This window comes from Aethalodelphis obliquidens, unplaced genomic scaffold (assembly GCF_003676395.1).
Source record: "Aethalodelphis obliquidens isolate GAN/ISIS:26980383/991018 unplaced genomic scaffold, ASM367639v1 scaffold28, whole genome shotgun sequence".
NCBI classification, from domain to species: domain Eukaryota; kingdom Metazoa; phylum Chordata; class Mammalia; order Artiodactyla; family Delphinidae; genus Aethalodelphis; species Aethalodelphis obliquidens.
In genome coordinates this window covers 6,608,070-6,623,075 of record NW_020837972.1, presented here as the reverse complement: position 1 = coordinate 6,623,075, position 15,006 = coordinate 6,608,070, and the positions used below count along the sequence as shown (strand labels likewise).

Here is a 15,006-nt window from a genome sequence, read left to right as displayed (position 1 = left end):
CTAAGATGATCTTATTGGGACTTCCCTGGAGGTCCAGTGATTAAGGCTCCGCGCTTCCACTGCAGGGCACATGGGTTTGATCCCTGGTCAGGGAACTAAGATCCCGCATGCCTTGTGGTGTGGCCAAAATAAAATAAAATAATCTTATTTATTCTCTCCTTGTTTATTTCTGTCTCCATCTCCAACACGTAACCTGGGTGAGGGCAGGGACTTGATTCTGGTTACTGTTGTGTTCCAGCGCCTAGGACAAGGAGCTTGATGTGTAAGAAGAAGAGATGTTCATAATTTAAAATTATTTTTAAAATAAGAAAATAAAAGCCACTGTGAAAAAGTTTGGCAGCTTTGTATAAAGTGACACGTACTCTTACCATGTACCCCTGCGATCCCACTCCTACGTATTTACCCAAGTGAAATTGGACTCTATATTCACACGAGAGCTTGTACATGAATAGATATAGTGACCTTATTTGTATTTTCCCCAAACTGGAAACAACCCAAATGCCCCTCAAGTGGCAAGTGGATGGACAAATTGTAGGGCACGAGTACAAGGGCAGCTTACTCAGCAATGAAAAGGAATAAACTGATACGAACAACATGGATACGTCTTAAAAGCGTTAGGCTAAGTGAAAGAAGCCAGACACAAAGCCTATATATTGTATCATTTCCTTTACAAGAAATTCTGGAAAAGGTAAAACTCTAGGGACAGAAAACACATCAGTGGTTGCCGGGGGCTGGGTAAGGGGGCGAGTTGATAACTAGGAGACTTGGGGGAATTTTATGGGATGATAGAATTCTAGATCTTGATTGTGGTGTGGTCACACAACTGTTTACCTTTGTCAAAATCTGCAGAGCTGGACGCTAAGAAGATTCAAAACAAAGCCCCCAACCTCTTTTCATTCCATTGGCCAAGAGAGAGAGTAAATAAAAATTGGTGATAATAAAAGCTGACATTTGTTTGAAGCACAGAAGCCCTTCTCACACATCCTCTCATTTACTCCTCATGGTGTTCTCATGGCATAGGTTTTGTAGTCCCCACTGTTTAGAGAAGGCAGTTCAAGCCCAGAAGGGTTAAGTGACCTGTAGGAGCCGCACAGCTACAGTTGAGGAGACAGAAATGGAAGTTACGGGGTCTGATTGCAGAATTCGTGCTCCTATCTGCGACAATATGCTGGTTGGCCCAACTCCCTGTCAGGAAACGAAATTAATCCCCAGGGAGAGATGACACCGAACAACAGCTGCCAAACCACCGGGGACCCTGCGCTGCTGCGGAACAAATAACGTTACCCAGAAATACGGCGGTGCTTGCAACGCTCCCGGAGGGCCAACAGGTGGCGCCCGGAGGCCGCCCACCGCTTTGTTTTGCAGATTTGCCTGGATTTTCTCCAGTTCGCGGCTGAAATCTACCCGGAAGCAGTTCTGTAGAGGGGGTAAGTGTTTCCTCTTTCCCGCAGGACGTTTGTACAGTGTCTGGGAGAAGCGGAGCTTCGCGGGAGCTGAGATTTTAAAGCGACCCCTAGGCACCCCCCACCCCCCGCACGTGTTACAATTCTTATTTTCTATCAGAATTCGGCGTGCCTGGTGTATGACCACGTTTAACCGTTGTTACATTTAGATTCAGAATCTTGTCCGTGTAAGGATCGCAGTACTTACCTGTTTTAATACTTGCGTGGGAGGCCGGCCAGTTATCTACCCCCCACCCCCCAGCCTGTCCTTTGCAGGGTGGAAGGGAGAGAGAGACGTGCATTTCTGGGTGACTTTGAGCAAACCTCTCCCCCTCTCAGTGTGTCAGTTTCCCCATATGTAAAGTGAGCGTTTGGGTTGCAGTTTCCAAGTTTGCCATTGGCGTGCGAATTCCGGGGGGTGGGTGTTTCTTTAAAAATTCGGATATTTGCGGGTGGAGGGCAGGCACACGTGGGTGTTGCAAGCTAGGCGGCTGATTCTAATACCTACCTAGGTGTGGGAGGGATCCTTCCAGCTTTAACCTCCTCTTACTTCCTTTATAGGACATGGTGTTAAACTTTAAAATGGAAACTTAAAAACTGGAGGAATGCCACTGTGGGACCACTTTGCAGAGTGGATTTTGGCATTTGGGACAGAGCCTGGGCAATCTCTCTCTCTTGGCCTGGCCACTGGCTACCAGGTGTTTGCTTTGTGGAGACTAGATGGACAGATTCCTGGTGAAGGGGGCTGTCAGGGGCCTTATGGGAAAGAGGGGGCAAGAGCAGACCGGAGGAGGCCCAGCCGGGTTGGCAGAAGAGGAGGGGACCAGCAGGAAAAAGCCCAGGAGAGCAGCCCCGGGGAATGGAGTCCACTCGGCAGGCCTCAGCTGGAGGCACATTGCAGCCGAGGGCCTGGACTGCGATTACACAGTCCTGTTTGGCAAAGCCGAAGCAGATGAGATTTTCCAAGAGTTGGAGAAAGAAGTGGAATATTTTACAGGTAAGCAGGGGACGGTGGGGTGTGTGTGGAAGGCTTGTTGGATAAAACTAGTGGTCCGTGTTTAGGGAAATCTGAACCCAGGAGCCATTAATTACAGATGAGTTTGTTAATTGACTGAACACACATTCCGGGCACCTCTGGGCCAAGCAACTTGCTGGGTGCTTGGGATACAGACTTAATAACAGGGATCTCCTGTCCGCTGAGAGCGGAGAGATGGTAAATTACCAGGTAATTCCTATGCACGAGGTTCTCAGCATCACCTGGAGGACTTTGTTGCTTGTGAGAACACCATGGCTTGCCCTGCCCCTGCAGTCTAGTGTCCGGAGTTTCCGGGTGCTACTGATCCGGGGACCACACACTGAGAACCGCTGCAATGTGGCAGGGCACAGGGATGGGGAGACGTAGAAATGCCCACGGGAGACCCAGCCTCCATCCTGAGCTGAATTAGCACCATCTTCCATCGATGCCCTTTGTCCCCACAGTTGGCAAAATCACCGTGCTAGCGTGTAACCTGACTTCATTTTGCTCCAATTTCAGCCTCTGTATTACGGTTCTAGTGAGCAATTAAGTTAGGGTGTTTTTATGAAAAACTTGGACTAGGGCTGTGTTTCTCCAAGTGTCGGACAAGAATCACTGTCCTTACATGAACGTTTTGGACGAGCCACAATGATTTTTGAGGAGGGGGTCCCTGGTCGGGGTATTAGATGTTATTCCTGTCTTACTTCCTTTTCTGAATACTCAGGGAGTGAGTGTGGATTGTCTGAGGCGCTGCTGTGTTTCCCCTGCACAGGTGCGCTGGCCAGGATCCAGGTGTTTGGGAAGTGGCACAATGTCCCAAGGAAGCAGGCGACATACGGTGACACTGGGCTGACCTACACCTTTTCGGGCCTTACTCTGTCTCCAAAGCCCTGGCTCCCTGTCCTAGAGCGCATCCGGGATCGCGTTTCTGTAGTGACTGGACAGAACTTCAACTTCGTGCTTGTCAACAGGTGACCCCCTAACTGTTTGTACCTTTTACTTTTTAGGACAGTGGACTGAATTTTATAAACCTGTCTCTTCCAAAAAGAAGAGTTTAGAATTCCACTGTACTTTACTCATTTGTACAACAAATAACCCTTCAGTGTAGTTAGGGGAGTAGTAGTGGAACATAAGCAATTAGTCTTCATGGAGCTCTCACCATGGCGGGAGTGAGAGGCCGCAAAGTGATGAACAGGCGAACAAGATAACTTCAGACGTTGATAAGTGTCTCGTAGAAAATTAAACAGGCTGATCTAAGAACGGCTGGGAGGAAGGAGTCCGGGTTTCTCAACAGCAACACTCCTGATGCTTTGGGCCAGATAATCCTCTTTCTGGGGCTGACCTGTGCACTGCAGGATGTTAGGCAGTATCCCTAGCCTCCACCCACCAGATGCCAGGACCACCCTGTGAATGAAGAACGTTGCCTGCCTTATCATCCAACAGAGGATGTGGGGCCATCAAGCCACTGTAGCCCTGAGGGAACTCAGGATGGAGACACACCCTTGCCAAGCCCTCAGCCCCGCAGCCACCGCCAGGGTGCCCCGAGGGGACTCAGGATGGGAGAGGACAGGATACTGGCCCCAGAGAGCTGAGGTGCATCTCAAAGGAATGACTTCAGTGAGCCCAGACTGTCCCCTACACAGAAAGGCGCTAAACTCATTAGCTCGAGATGTCTGGTTTTCTTTTAATGATCAGTAACCTTTTGATGTTCTAACGACCGTGTTTTGTCGGCTCCCCCCTTACCTCTTCGGAGCAGTCCCCCAGAGCTGGCTGACAGGCTGCCTCCTTTTAGACTGTGCATTTTTTTCGAGGGTCCCTTTGGTCAGAGCAACCAGAATGTCTCCAGACATCGCCTAGTGCCCCCTGGGGGGGCAGAGTCACCCTGGTTGAGAACTCTGGGCTTAAGGGAAGATGGTTGGAGGAGGGTTCACGGAGGGGTGAGTCCGAGCTGATAGCTAAACCGAGAGAGAGCGGGAGCCACACAGGCACCTGGAGGAGAGCAGAGGGAGCTTGGAGCGTCTCGAGTGGAAATCCCGCTGGTGGTGCTGGAAAGCAGTGATGAGCTCAGAGGCCGGCGGGGGCCAGACTGTGCGAGGAATACGGGTTTTAAGTGTAGGGAGAAACCATCTTACGCGATGAAGGTTTACACATACGAACCCTGCAGGAGAACTCTAAGACTCGTGTTTGGCCTCTGTTGGTGTGCTTTGTTTGTTTGATGGCTTGTGGGATCTTAGTTTCCTGACCAGGGATCAAACCTGGGCCCCCTGCAGTGGAAGTGCAGAGTCCTAACCATTGGACCGCCAGGGAATTCCTTATTGGTTTTAAAGCGTGTGATCAAAGAGGGCTGATAAAGTGAAAGGCTTGCCTCATCTGTGGACCAGATGCAGCCCTCCAGCCCCTGCAGAAACCTGTGCTCGTGGCACTGTTTCCCTGCAGGCAAACGAGGTGTGGGCGTGTTTCCACAGAGGGCTGTTCTGTGAACTCTGCTTGTTTTCTCACCGCAGGTACAAAGACGGCCTTGACCACATTGGTGAGCACAGAGATGACGAGAGAGAGCTGGCTCCTGGGAGCCCCATCGCCTCTGTCTCCTTCGGGGCTTGCAGAGACTTCTTCCTCCGGCATAAGGATTCCCGGGGGAAGCACCCCTCCCGGAGGCTGGGGGTGGTCAGGCTCCAGCTGGCCCACGGAAGCTTACTTATGATGAACCACCCAACCAACACTCACTGGTACCACAGTCTCCCCGTCCGAAAGAATGTTCTGGCTCCCCGGGTCAACCTGACATTTCGGAAAATCCTGCCTATTACAAAGTAAAAACGTTTTTAACAGCTAGTACTTCTGTTAGTTCCTTCCTTCTCTACTCCAAGAGGGAGCTGGCATTTCCTTTACCAACAGGGAACATGGAAAAGGTTGAACCCAAGCGCAGGGCTTCTTACATACAATGCTGAACTCAGAAAGAGGATGTTTGTATCGAGTCGGTGAATTATGAAAGAAGACCAGTTGGTTTTTTTCCTAACAAAATGGTTCTTTTATTGCTATAATACACAGCAGATACAAAAGGTACCTTTAGCAAAAACATAAATCAGCAGTTATTATGGCATAAACTACGAGTTTAACTTCAGTTTTTGCAAAAAGAAGCGACTTTGTAAATAACTTAAAGCTAGAAGTAAGAGTGTTTGTTTGGCTGCTGCGTGACGCCTAATGATTTACAAAAAGTGAGAAAGTCACCTTTAAGTCAGGGGAAGAGACTTTGCATGGAGATCATTCACATTTACAACTGTGGCTCAGTCCCTCCGACCAAAGATCTGCTTACAACTGAACGCTAAAAGGATGAGCCCCGTTCATCTCTCTTTAATGGCAGATTGCAAAGCGTAAGCAGCGGCAGAGCAGCAGTTGCTCCAAGCTACAACTTTGCCAGGCAGGTTAAGGTCACGTGATTGAGCATTTGTTTCCCCCAGACCGCGGGTACCACGGGGACGTGCCTTTCACCGTCAAAGCCGGGGTCTGTAAGAAGTCGGGAAGGGACGTCTGCCGTGAACAGACCAGAAGCTTTGTGCGGCTCCTTTCTCCCTGAGGTGTGTGGCCTGGAGAACTTCACAGTCCGTTCTGTCAATAGCGAGAGTTCCGAGTCCTCAGGATGCACGCTGGGCCTGGGGGAATGGGGATCACCTGGGCCTCTAGCGCTTTCAGCTGACACCAAGGCCTTGTCTGGAAGTGTCTGCCAGCTGGTCCCCACCAGGGCAAGCACAGTCCTCAGCCTGACCTCAGGTGACCTTTTGGACACGTCTGATTCCAAATCTTATCTCTGAAGAGTCAGTCTGCATTTGTTTTTTGTTTTAAATAAAAGAGCCTAGCTAAAACATAGATACCCCTGTGCCATCAAAATTCCTTCGGCCCTGGGCTGCCTTCATTAGACTTACCTGAAGAGAGGGGAGGATGCCCAAGAGAGGCCTTTTGTATGAGGCTACTGGAAACGAATACATTTAGAATATGGACCTAGAACAGAATGACAGTACTAGATATCAGCCATAATTTTATGTTCAAAAAGTTTTTTTAAACTTCTTTTTTGTGGGAAGGGCTGGACTTGGATGGTCATGGAATCTAACTCCTCACTTTACAGATGAGGAAACTGAGGTCCAGAGAGGCAGCAGCCCCAAGGTCAGTGCCCTTCTTTCAGAATCCAGCTCTCAAATGGAGGCCAGGATTGTCTTTCTGACACAGCCCCCGGCTCCACCTGTAAACCTCAGGAGCTCTTCATGGGCAATAAATAAATAGATGAGAATAGCTGTCCACCGTGGGGTCCTCGTGTGAGAAAGGGTTTTCTACAGAGCGGAGGAGTCCTAGGTGTGGCACACAGGCCACCGAGTTCTGGCTGTTCACACAGTTATATAATATGCGATAATCACACTTGGGAGTCCAGGATACAAAAGATAACAGCAAAGAGAAAGCTGGTCACTGGTAACTGACAAAGTAGAGAAAGAATTTCCCCGAGGGGCAGATTTGGCACATGAGCTTTTACTACATATAAAGAATCGAAAGGTTAGAAAAAGACATATAAAAAGGGAAGGCGGGTGCGCATCAGGCGTCTTTTAACTGTTCTGTTGCTCTCTATTCGGTAACTTTGGAAGGTACGGAGCTTTTCAAAAATTGTTGATATGATTCGCAGATGAGGTGTGTTTTCCAGAAGGGACGCGCTACGAAAGCAATTGAGAGTGAAAGGCACTTTTTCTTCGAAGTTGTTGCCTTTAGTAACTTCACTAATTCAACCATTTTTATGGGACTGCTTATTAAAAATAAAAGATCTATGCTGAAACGCTGGAGGATCAGACAAAGTTAACTCCCCTCTGAGAACACCTAATGTATCAATCTAAAAAAGGTGGCTTCTGGAGTCTGGTTTCTTTTCATTACCTGGATCAGGTGAGTGACAAGACACGCTCTAGACGCAATGACTGTTATCCTAGCCCGGCACCGCTGTCCTGGTACGCACGGGCAGAGCTGTGCGGGGAGCCTGACCTCGTTTGAATCGGGGCCACCAGCTCCTGTGTGGAGCCTTCTCCTAGAACACACCAGAAGGCTGCAGGACTCTAGTGGGGCTGCTTGCACGTACACACCACAGCACACACGCACACGCACACGCACACAGCTTGGATGGAGCCATCAGCTCTAGCTTTGGGGCCAGGGCAGAGTCATTCTTCAGACTTGCACTCCTGACTCTGGTGCTGCATCTTGGAAAGAACACGCTCGTAAAACAGCAGGTAGGCGCTGGAGGACAGCACCTCCTGCAGGCTGGCCTTGCGGACGGTGTCGTCAGAAATCCACAGCCACTGGTTGCTGGTGGAGAGAGGGTTCTTGGCCGAAGGCGGGGACCGTCGGTAGGTCACGAAGTGTCCCGAGTGCATGTCTCCGTGGTGGACAACAACTGCCACCAGCTGGAAGAGGTACGTGGAGGAGCTGAACGGTAGGAACAAATGCCAGTGGTTTACAAATACAACAAGGAAGGTTTAGAGGCAAAGCAAAGAGGAGGGCTTCCCTGGTGGCGCAGTGGATGAGCGTCCGCCTGCCAATGCAGGGGACACGGGTTCGTGCCCCGGTCCGGGAAGATCCCACATGCCGTGGAGCGGCTGGGCCCGTGAGCCATGGGCGCTGAGCCTGTGCTCCGCAACGGGAGAGGCCACAACAGTGAGAAGCCCGTGTACCGCAAAAAAAAAAAAGCAAAGAGTAAAAAATACTAGATGTTCAACAATAGGGGACTGACACAATGGTACAGCTATACAACTGAATACTATGCAACCACTGAAATAGAGACCTGTATTTACTGGCCTGGTAAACTGTCCATTCTGTGAGTGTATGTATGTTGTGTAGTATATGCGTGCGCGCACACACACACACACACACACACAGTTTTACAGAGTGGAAGACAAAGATTTAATTGGTGATCTATCTTTAGGTGGTGTCCCCAAAATTTTTAAAATTTCTTTCTTTATATTCTATGTACATACTTTCATACATATGTACATGTATACACACATACACATAACATTTACATTTTATGGACTTTATAATTCTTATTTTTAAAGCCATCAGTGAATGAGGCATATGCGTCTAAAAAGTGGCTCACCTGTAGTCAGGAACAGCTGGGAGGGGGAAGGGCATCGGGGTTGGCAGCGTGGGCAAGAAAGATGGGGAGCAGGCGCCGTTCATGAAAATCTGTGTTTTGGGGCCCCCCGGGTGACTCCGAACTGCAAGAGAAAAAGGCCGAAGGCAATGAAAGTGAGCAGCAGCTTTGGGTAAACAAGACATGGTTTGGATTAGCTTGAAATTTAACTCCCCAGTAAGGCTACAGAGGAAAAACAGATACGTGATTTTGTCCTATGCTGATTCATAAAACTTCCTTTTTGTCTCTGCCTGTTTTAATCCCCAAATAGGAAAAATGTACCCAGCTCCTAGCCTCCTGCTCACTTTGACAACTCTGTGAGTCTTTGAGATTCCCAGCCCTGTTTGCTAAAGACCTGCACCCCTGCCAGGGAGAAGAGGAAGCCAGGGCAAGGAGGTCCTGGATTTAAAACTGGGCCCTCTTCCCACCCCAGCTGCTCCCAATGTTAAACTATTGACCTTCTGAGAAAGGACAAAGCTCGGTCTCCCTGTGAATGATGTCCTGTCAGGCCACACAAATGGATGTAGGAAAGAATAATGGTAGTAAGGGGTGTTAGGTGGGGAAAGTCTGGGGTGCAGGGAAGACAGTCCTGGCACACGGGTGGCGAGTTCAGGCTTGGAGCCTTGAAAGTCGGTGAGTTTTCCTCATTTACAAAGAACTGAACAAATTACATACAACACCTTTACAAAACTGTCCCAACGGGGCTTCCCTGGCGGCGCAGTGGTTAAGAATCTGCCTGCCAATGCAGCAGACACGGGTTCGAGCCCTGGTCTGGGAAGATCCCACATGCCGCAGAGCAACTAGGCCCATGAGCCACAACTACCGAGCCTGCGCGTCTGGAGCCTGTGCTCCACAACAACAGAGGCCGCAACAGTGAGAGGCCCGCGCACCGCAATGAAGAGTGGCCCCCGCTCGCCACAACTAGAGAAAGCCCTCGCACAGAAACGAAGACCCAACACAGCCAAAAACAAATTTTAAAAAAAAACAAAAAACACTGTCCCGACACTTCATTCCAGTACCAGATCCCCCATCTGCTGTTTGCCCCTGGACCAATCAGCCTCTGGGAGCCTCGGTTTTCTCTTCAGTGAGACAGAGTGATAATAGCTACCTGGCTTCACTGGGACCCGATCAATAATTAGCTTCAAGGGAGGATGGTAATGGGATCAGACAAAAAGCAATTCAGCAAAGAAGTATCAACCCAAATAAGATGTTCAGGGATCTTCAGCCAGGACATTCCTCCCCACAGTTCCTGTCTAAACGAGGTGACTGTACTGGGGAGAAGAAAAGAGAAGAAATTCACTGGAATGAGTTGAGCCAATTATTGTTTAGTCAGAAGACCAGAAAGCAACATTTTGCTTTTCTGCCTACAGTTTTTCATTTGTCAGAGGGTTTTTAAAAACTAGACATCTCGTGACTGTTCCAGTTAAACCTCTTTTACAAAACCTTTCCTCTCCCACCCCCAATCCTGCTGTTCTCAAGAATTTAAGCAGCCGTCGGGTGAGCCTGGCCCTTGTGGCACAAGGAACCCGCCAATTCCAGCTGCGTTGGCCCCTCGGGCAGGCACCTGGCTTGGGGGCTGCCGGCCCGTCCTGCAGCTCCAGTGCAGGTCCTGCCTTCTCGTGCAGCTCGGGGCTGCGGTGAACGGGTTTGTGTCCGAGGAGGTGATACTTGTAGATGTCCATCATCAGGAACTCGTTGAACTGCACGTGCTCGTGCCGCTTCAGGGGTGTGCCGTGGCTGGACCAGCTCAGCCGCTGGAGGTGGATGCACAGACACTGGGGGAGCTGCGGGTGGGAGAGACGGAAAGAGCCGCGGGTCGGGAGCGGGACCCGGGGGGCCCTCGGGAGCAGAGCCGGCCAAGCATGCGGCATGGGCTCACCTTCCCTAGTTTTAACTGTTTGACAAACGTGGTCCTCTGGTGTTCCACCTTCTCCCCATTCAGCGTCCCTTTCGCTTCAATCTGAAATAAAGGAAACATCTCTCTGCAGCAATTCTTTTTTTTTTTTTTTTTTTTGGCAGCGTTGCACAGCTTGCAGGATCTTAGTTCCCTGACCAGGGATCGAACCCACGCCCTCGGCAATGAAAGCACGGAGTCCTAACCACTGGACCGCTAGGGAAGTCCCTTTGCAGAAATTCTTGAAACAGGACCCCTAGGTAGAGCTGCGGGTCAGGCTGGCGTTACAAGTGCATTCACTGGGCACTTGACGTCCACCTGCTGAAGGAACTCAGCTGCCCAGTTATCTGTGCGTTGTCTTCACTCTTTTAGTCATTAACTAATGGTGACCGTGGAGGCAAAAGAAGTAAAGAGGCCGCACTGAAACTGACACTAGCATGTCATCTGTTTTGTTCTGTGTCTTCAAAATTTCTGGCCCCCACAGTTCCTCTTAATTCAGAGGGTGATGTTTAATTGCTCGGGGGAGTCGGGCAGGTCGCTCAGCTGAGGCAGATGTGAAACAGGTGGGTGCGGAGGGAACTGCAGTGAATTGGAGCGGGCCTGTCCCACCTCAAAGCATGGCATTCAAATTTTTTTCTTTAAACATTTTGTGGATGAAACCAAACTCATCTGGGCAAAAGATTTGGTCCGTGGGCTGCCAATTTCCTCAGCAACTTAGATGGACGTGGCTGTGGCTGCAGAGAGCCTCTGGGGGTAGTCGGCAGAGCTCAGGGCCGACGGTGTGGGAAGCGCTGTATCAGGACACGTGGGCCGGCTCAGGAAATGGCACTTGGGGTTAAAGCCATACCTTCGTACAGTTGTCACATACGACATCCCGCACGGATTCCGATGAGATGAAGTGGTGAAGGCAGTGGTCCAGGGTCAGTGGATGACCCTACAGCACAAGAAGGACATTCATGATTACAATTCAAGGAGAGCTAGACTGAAACTGTTAACAGTGTGAAGCCTAGAGCTTTATTCTGCTTAGGCAGGCAGTGAGGCTTCACAGACACAACTGGGTGTTTCCTGAACAGATGGGGAGCCCAGAGCATCTTGGATTTGCTCTTATGGATGGATTCAAGGGTATGAGGACATAACACTGCAGAAAATTATGGGCTTCCATGTTCTTGTAGATAGCTTTGAAATTGAGATTAACGTGTGTGTGTGTGTGTATGTGTGTTCAAAAAAGCCAAAATTTCTGCAGCAAGAGAGAAAATGCCCACATTCTCCCCCCAAGACAGGCCATGGTACCACAGATTAAAACTAAGATGGGTTCAACCAACCATGTGTCTGAATCATGTGTAGTAGCTGAGCTACACGAAATGTCTCAAAGCCCTTTCAGATTCAAATGTCTCCAAAACAGACCCCAAGTAAACCACAGATCAGTACATACCCATGTGGCAGCTGGAATACTTAGTGAAAGGCTATCGAAGGTATCAAATCGAACGGGACTCTGAAACACATATTGCAGCAAAAACCAGAAAGGACTTAGGTTCAATTCAAAGCTTTATAGATGGGAAGATATATGCCTATAAAACAGTTTAATATTTACATGCCCAACAGTAACACAGTCAAACATAATGTACTTACCTAGAAGCAAATTCTATTAAGAACAACCTTGTAAACATAAGAACTACAATAATACTAAAGGATATCTTGGAAAAACTATACGATAGCATACCTGTCCCAGCAATTTTGGGATTTTTATCCTAAGGAAATAACCATGGATAATATAACTACAAGGATGTGGTTATCACAGCATCATTTATGACGGCAAAATGTGAATGGGTGAAAATTCCAGGGGGTGATTAAATAAATTATATCATATCCATATATTATAGAATGGAATACTATATTAAAAATAGTGCATTAGAGGGGCTTCCCGGGGGCGCAGTGGTTGAGAGTCCACCTGCCGATGCAGGGGACACGGGTTCATGCCCCGGTCCGGGAAGATCCCACATGCCGCGGAGCGGCTGGGCCCGTGAGCCATGGCCGCTGAGCCTGCGCGTCCGGAGCCTGTGCTCTGCAACGGGAGAGGCCACAGCAGTGAGAGGCACGTGTACCGCAAAAAAAAAAAAAAAAAAAAAAAAAATAGTGTAGTAGAACTACACATGATTATATGGAAAGATGTGCATGTTATATTATTAACTGCAAAAAAAGTCCCAAAACAACAAATGATAAAACAGGGTTAAGAGGTCCCGCTTTCGGACTTCCCAGGTGGTGCAGTGGTTAAGAATCTGCCTGCCAATGCAGGGGACACAGGTTCGAGCCCTGGTCCGGGAAGATCACACAGGCCGTGGAGTAACTAAGCCCATGTGCCACATCTACTAAACCTGCGCTCTACAGCCCGTGCTCCACAACAAGAGAAGCCACCGCAATGAGAAGCGCGCGCACCGCAACGAAGAGTAGCCCCCGCTCACCACAACTAGAGGAAGCCCACGCGCAGCAACGAAGACCCAACACAGCCAAAAATAAATACATAAATAAATAAATTTATTTAAAAAAAAAGAGTTCCTGCTTTCAATTATGGCACAGTAGGTTGGCTAGACTAACTCTCCTTGACATAACAATTGTAAAATCTGGACCAAAACAAAACAAATTGAACAACTGGAGGGCTACCAAAAGCAGGCGGAAATGGAGAAGTCAATTCATGGAGAAACAGGACCTCGGTGGGTGAGATTTGCTATGTGTGGCTTCTTTGCCTGAGGGTCCCCCCTAATCCATGCAGTTCAGTGTTGGGTGGGAAAAAGCAGCAGTCTTACAGAATTAAGGTATCAGGAGACAGAGTTCAGGGCTGGTACAGACGCTGGAGGAAATCCCAGAAAGAGAGGAGCCAGGAGAGGACAGGCCCTATAATCTGTGTATAAGCCCTGCCTGATTCCATGGCGGATCCCTAAAGCGCACAGACACGGAAGAGACTCCAGGGACTCAGCAAGAAGCTGCGGCTGGAGGCTGAGAAAACTGAGCAGAGATTCTGCCGCCCAGTGTTGGAGAGGCGGGGTTTGGAGTTTAAGCTCAGCCAAGGCAACTGCCTGCTAGAACGGAGTTCATTATTTCTCAGAGAGACATACCAGAATCCAGAGTCTCTACTACAGTGTCAATATTAAAAAAGTACTAGACATACAGTACAAAGAAAGAAGAAAGTGTGACCCGTGGTGTGTAAGGAAGAGGACGTGAGGACCTGGATGGTGCAATTAGCACAAGGACCCTAAAGGAGTATATTATAAATATGCCCAAGGACATATAAGAAGAGAGTTATTCAGATCTAGCGGAGGACAAAGAGAGGATCTCAGCAGAGAAATGGAAATTATAGAGAACTGAAAGAAATATATAATTAAAAGGAACAATAACTAAAATGAAAAATTCACTGGGCAAGCAAACAGAGATTGAAGATGGGAAAGACAGTCAGGAAATTTGAAGATAGGTCAATAGAAATTATCTAAATTGAAGGACACGGAGGAGAAAAACTGAAGAAAAAAGAACCAGGCCTCAGTGACCTGTGGGACAATATGAAATGGACTAACAAGTCGAGAATGGGGCATAGATTTTTTTGAAAAAAACAGTGGCCAAAAAAATGTTCAAAGTTGGTGAAAATAATGTACATAAATGTAACCAAACCAAAACTACAGCAACACTGTCAACCCAAAATTCTATACACAGCCGAACCAGTCTTCAAAAAGAAGAAGGGCAAAACAAAACCATTTTTATATAAATGAAATCTACATGAATTTGTCAACAGACCTGCAAGAAATGTTAAAGGAATATTTTTAGACTGAAGGGAAAAAAACATCAAATGGACCTGGAGCTACAGAAGGCACTGAGGAATACTGAAAATGATAAATGTGAAATTTTTTTCTTTTAATTTCTTTTAAACACATGTAACTGTTTAGAGTAAAAATTTTTATGACAGTGTTGTGGGGTTTATAATGTATGTACATGTAAATAATATATACGACAAAGCACAAAAGATGGGGTAACAGAACTATACTTTCATAATGTTCCTACATTTTACACAAAGGAATATGATATTAACTCTAAATAAACTGTGATAAGTTAACACTGCATGATGTAATCACACACACACAAATGTAAAAAAAATGTAGCTAAAAAGCTAACAGAGGAATTACAATGGAATACTAAAAAGTATTCAATTAACCCAAAAGAAGGGAGGAATGGAGGAACAGAGAAACAAAAACTGTATGAGACAAGTAGAAAACCAACGGTGAAACAGCAGACCTAAATCCACCCTATAAATACCTATGTTAAATGTAAATGGACTAAACACACCGAATAAAAGGCAGATAGGAAGCTGGATAAAAAGGCAAGACCCGATTATATGCTCTCTACAAAAGCCACACTTTAAATACAAAGACAAAAGATAGGTCAAAAATAAGAGCACAGAAAGAGACACACCATAGAAACACTAGTTAGATGGAAACTAAACAGACAAAATAGACTTCCAGAC

At 47.8% G+C, this 15,006-nt stretch overlaps 2 protein-coding genes across 7 annotated transcripts in view; one reads left to right on the top strand and one right to left on the bottom strand.

Annotated features, from left to right (window-relative positions):
- The first annotated feature begins 1,441 nt into the window (after nt 1-1,441).
- ALKBH2 (alkB homolog 2, alpha-ketoglutarate dependent dioxygenase) lies at nt 1,442-6,318 on the top strand. 2 transcript variants are annotated; one of them, XM_027124483.1, is made up of 4 exons: nt 1,446-1,630; nt 2,004-2,439; nt 3,230-3,428; nt 4,962-6,318. In XM_027124483.1, the coding sequence occupies exons 2-4, from the start codon at nt 2,163-2,165 to the stop codon at nt 5,266-5,268; spliced, it is 783 nt and encodes a 260-aa protein (XP_026980284.1). In that variant the 5' UTR covers nt 1,446-1,630; nt 2,004-2,162; the 3' UTR covers nt 5,269-6,318. The 2 variants fall into 2 exon arrangements, with proteins under 2 accessions (XP_026980286.1, XP_026980284.1); XM_027124485.1 differs by lacking the exon at nt 3,230-3,428 and having other exon boundaries at nt 1,442-2,439.
- Nucleotides 5,459-15,006, bottom strand: part of USP30 (ubiquitin specific peptidase 30) — a 27,875-nt gene continuing 18,327 nt past the window's right edge. For 4 of the 5 annotated variants that reach the window (XM_027124479.1, XM_027124480.1, XM_027124482.1 and 1 more), the window contains 6 exons: nt 11,935-11,994; nt 11,350-11,436; nt 10,488-10,568; nt 10,173-10,392; nt 8,573-8,693; nt 5,459-7,905 (listed from right to left, as the gene is read on the bottom strand). In XM_027124479.1, coding sequence (XP_026980280.1) covers nt 7,641-7,905; nt 8,573-8,693; nt 10,173-10,392; nt 10,488-10,568; nt 11,350-11,436; nt 11,935-11,994 — 834 coding nt within the window. In that variant the 3' untranslated portion in view covers nt 5,459-7,640. Of the gene's footprint in view, nt 7,906-8,572; nt 8,694-9,716; nt 10,393-10,487; nt 10,569-11,349; nt 11,437-11,934; nt 11,995-15,006 lie in introns of those variants that run through there. The other variant, XR_003436671.1, reaches the window with a different exon arrangement.

Bases quoted from the DNA above. Each gene is read 5' to 3' on its own strand.
- ALKBH2 (XM_027124483.1), top strand. From the start codon at position 2,163: ATGGACAGATTCCTGGTGAAGGGGGCTGTCAGGGGCCTTATGGGAAAG. The intron at 2,440-3,229 runs GTAAGCAGGGGA...TCCCCTGCACAG, and splicing joins AGAAGTGGAATATTTTACAG to GTGCGCTGGCCAGGATCCAG. The intron at 3,429-4,961 runs GTGACCCCCTAA...TTCTCACCGCAG, and splicing joins AACTTCGTGCTTGTCAACAG to GTACAAAGACGGCCTTGACC.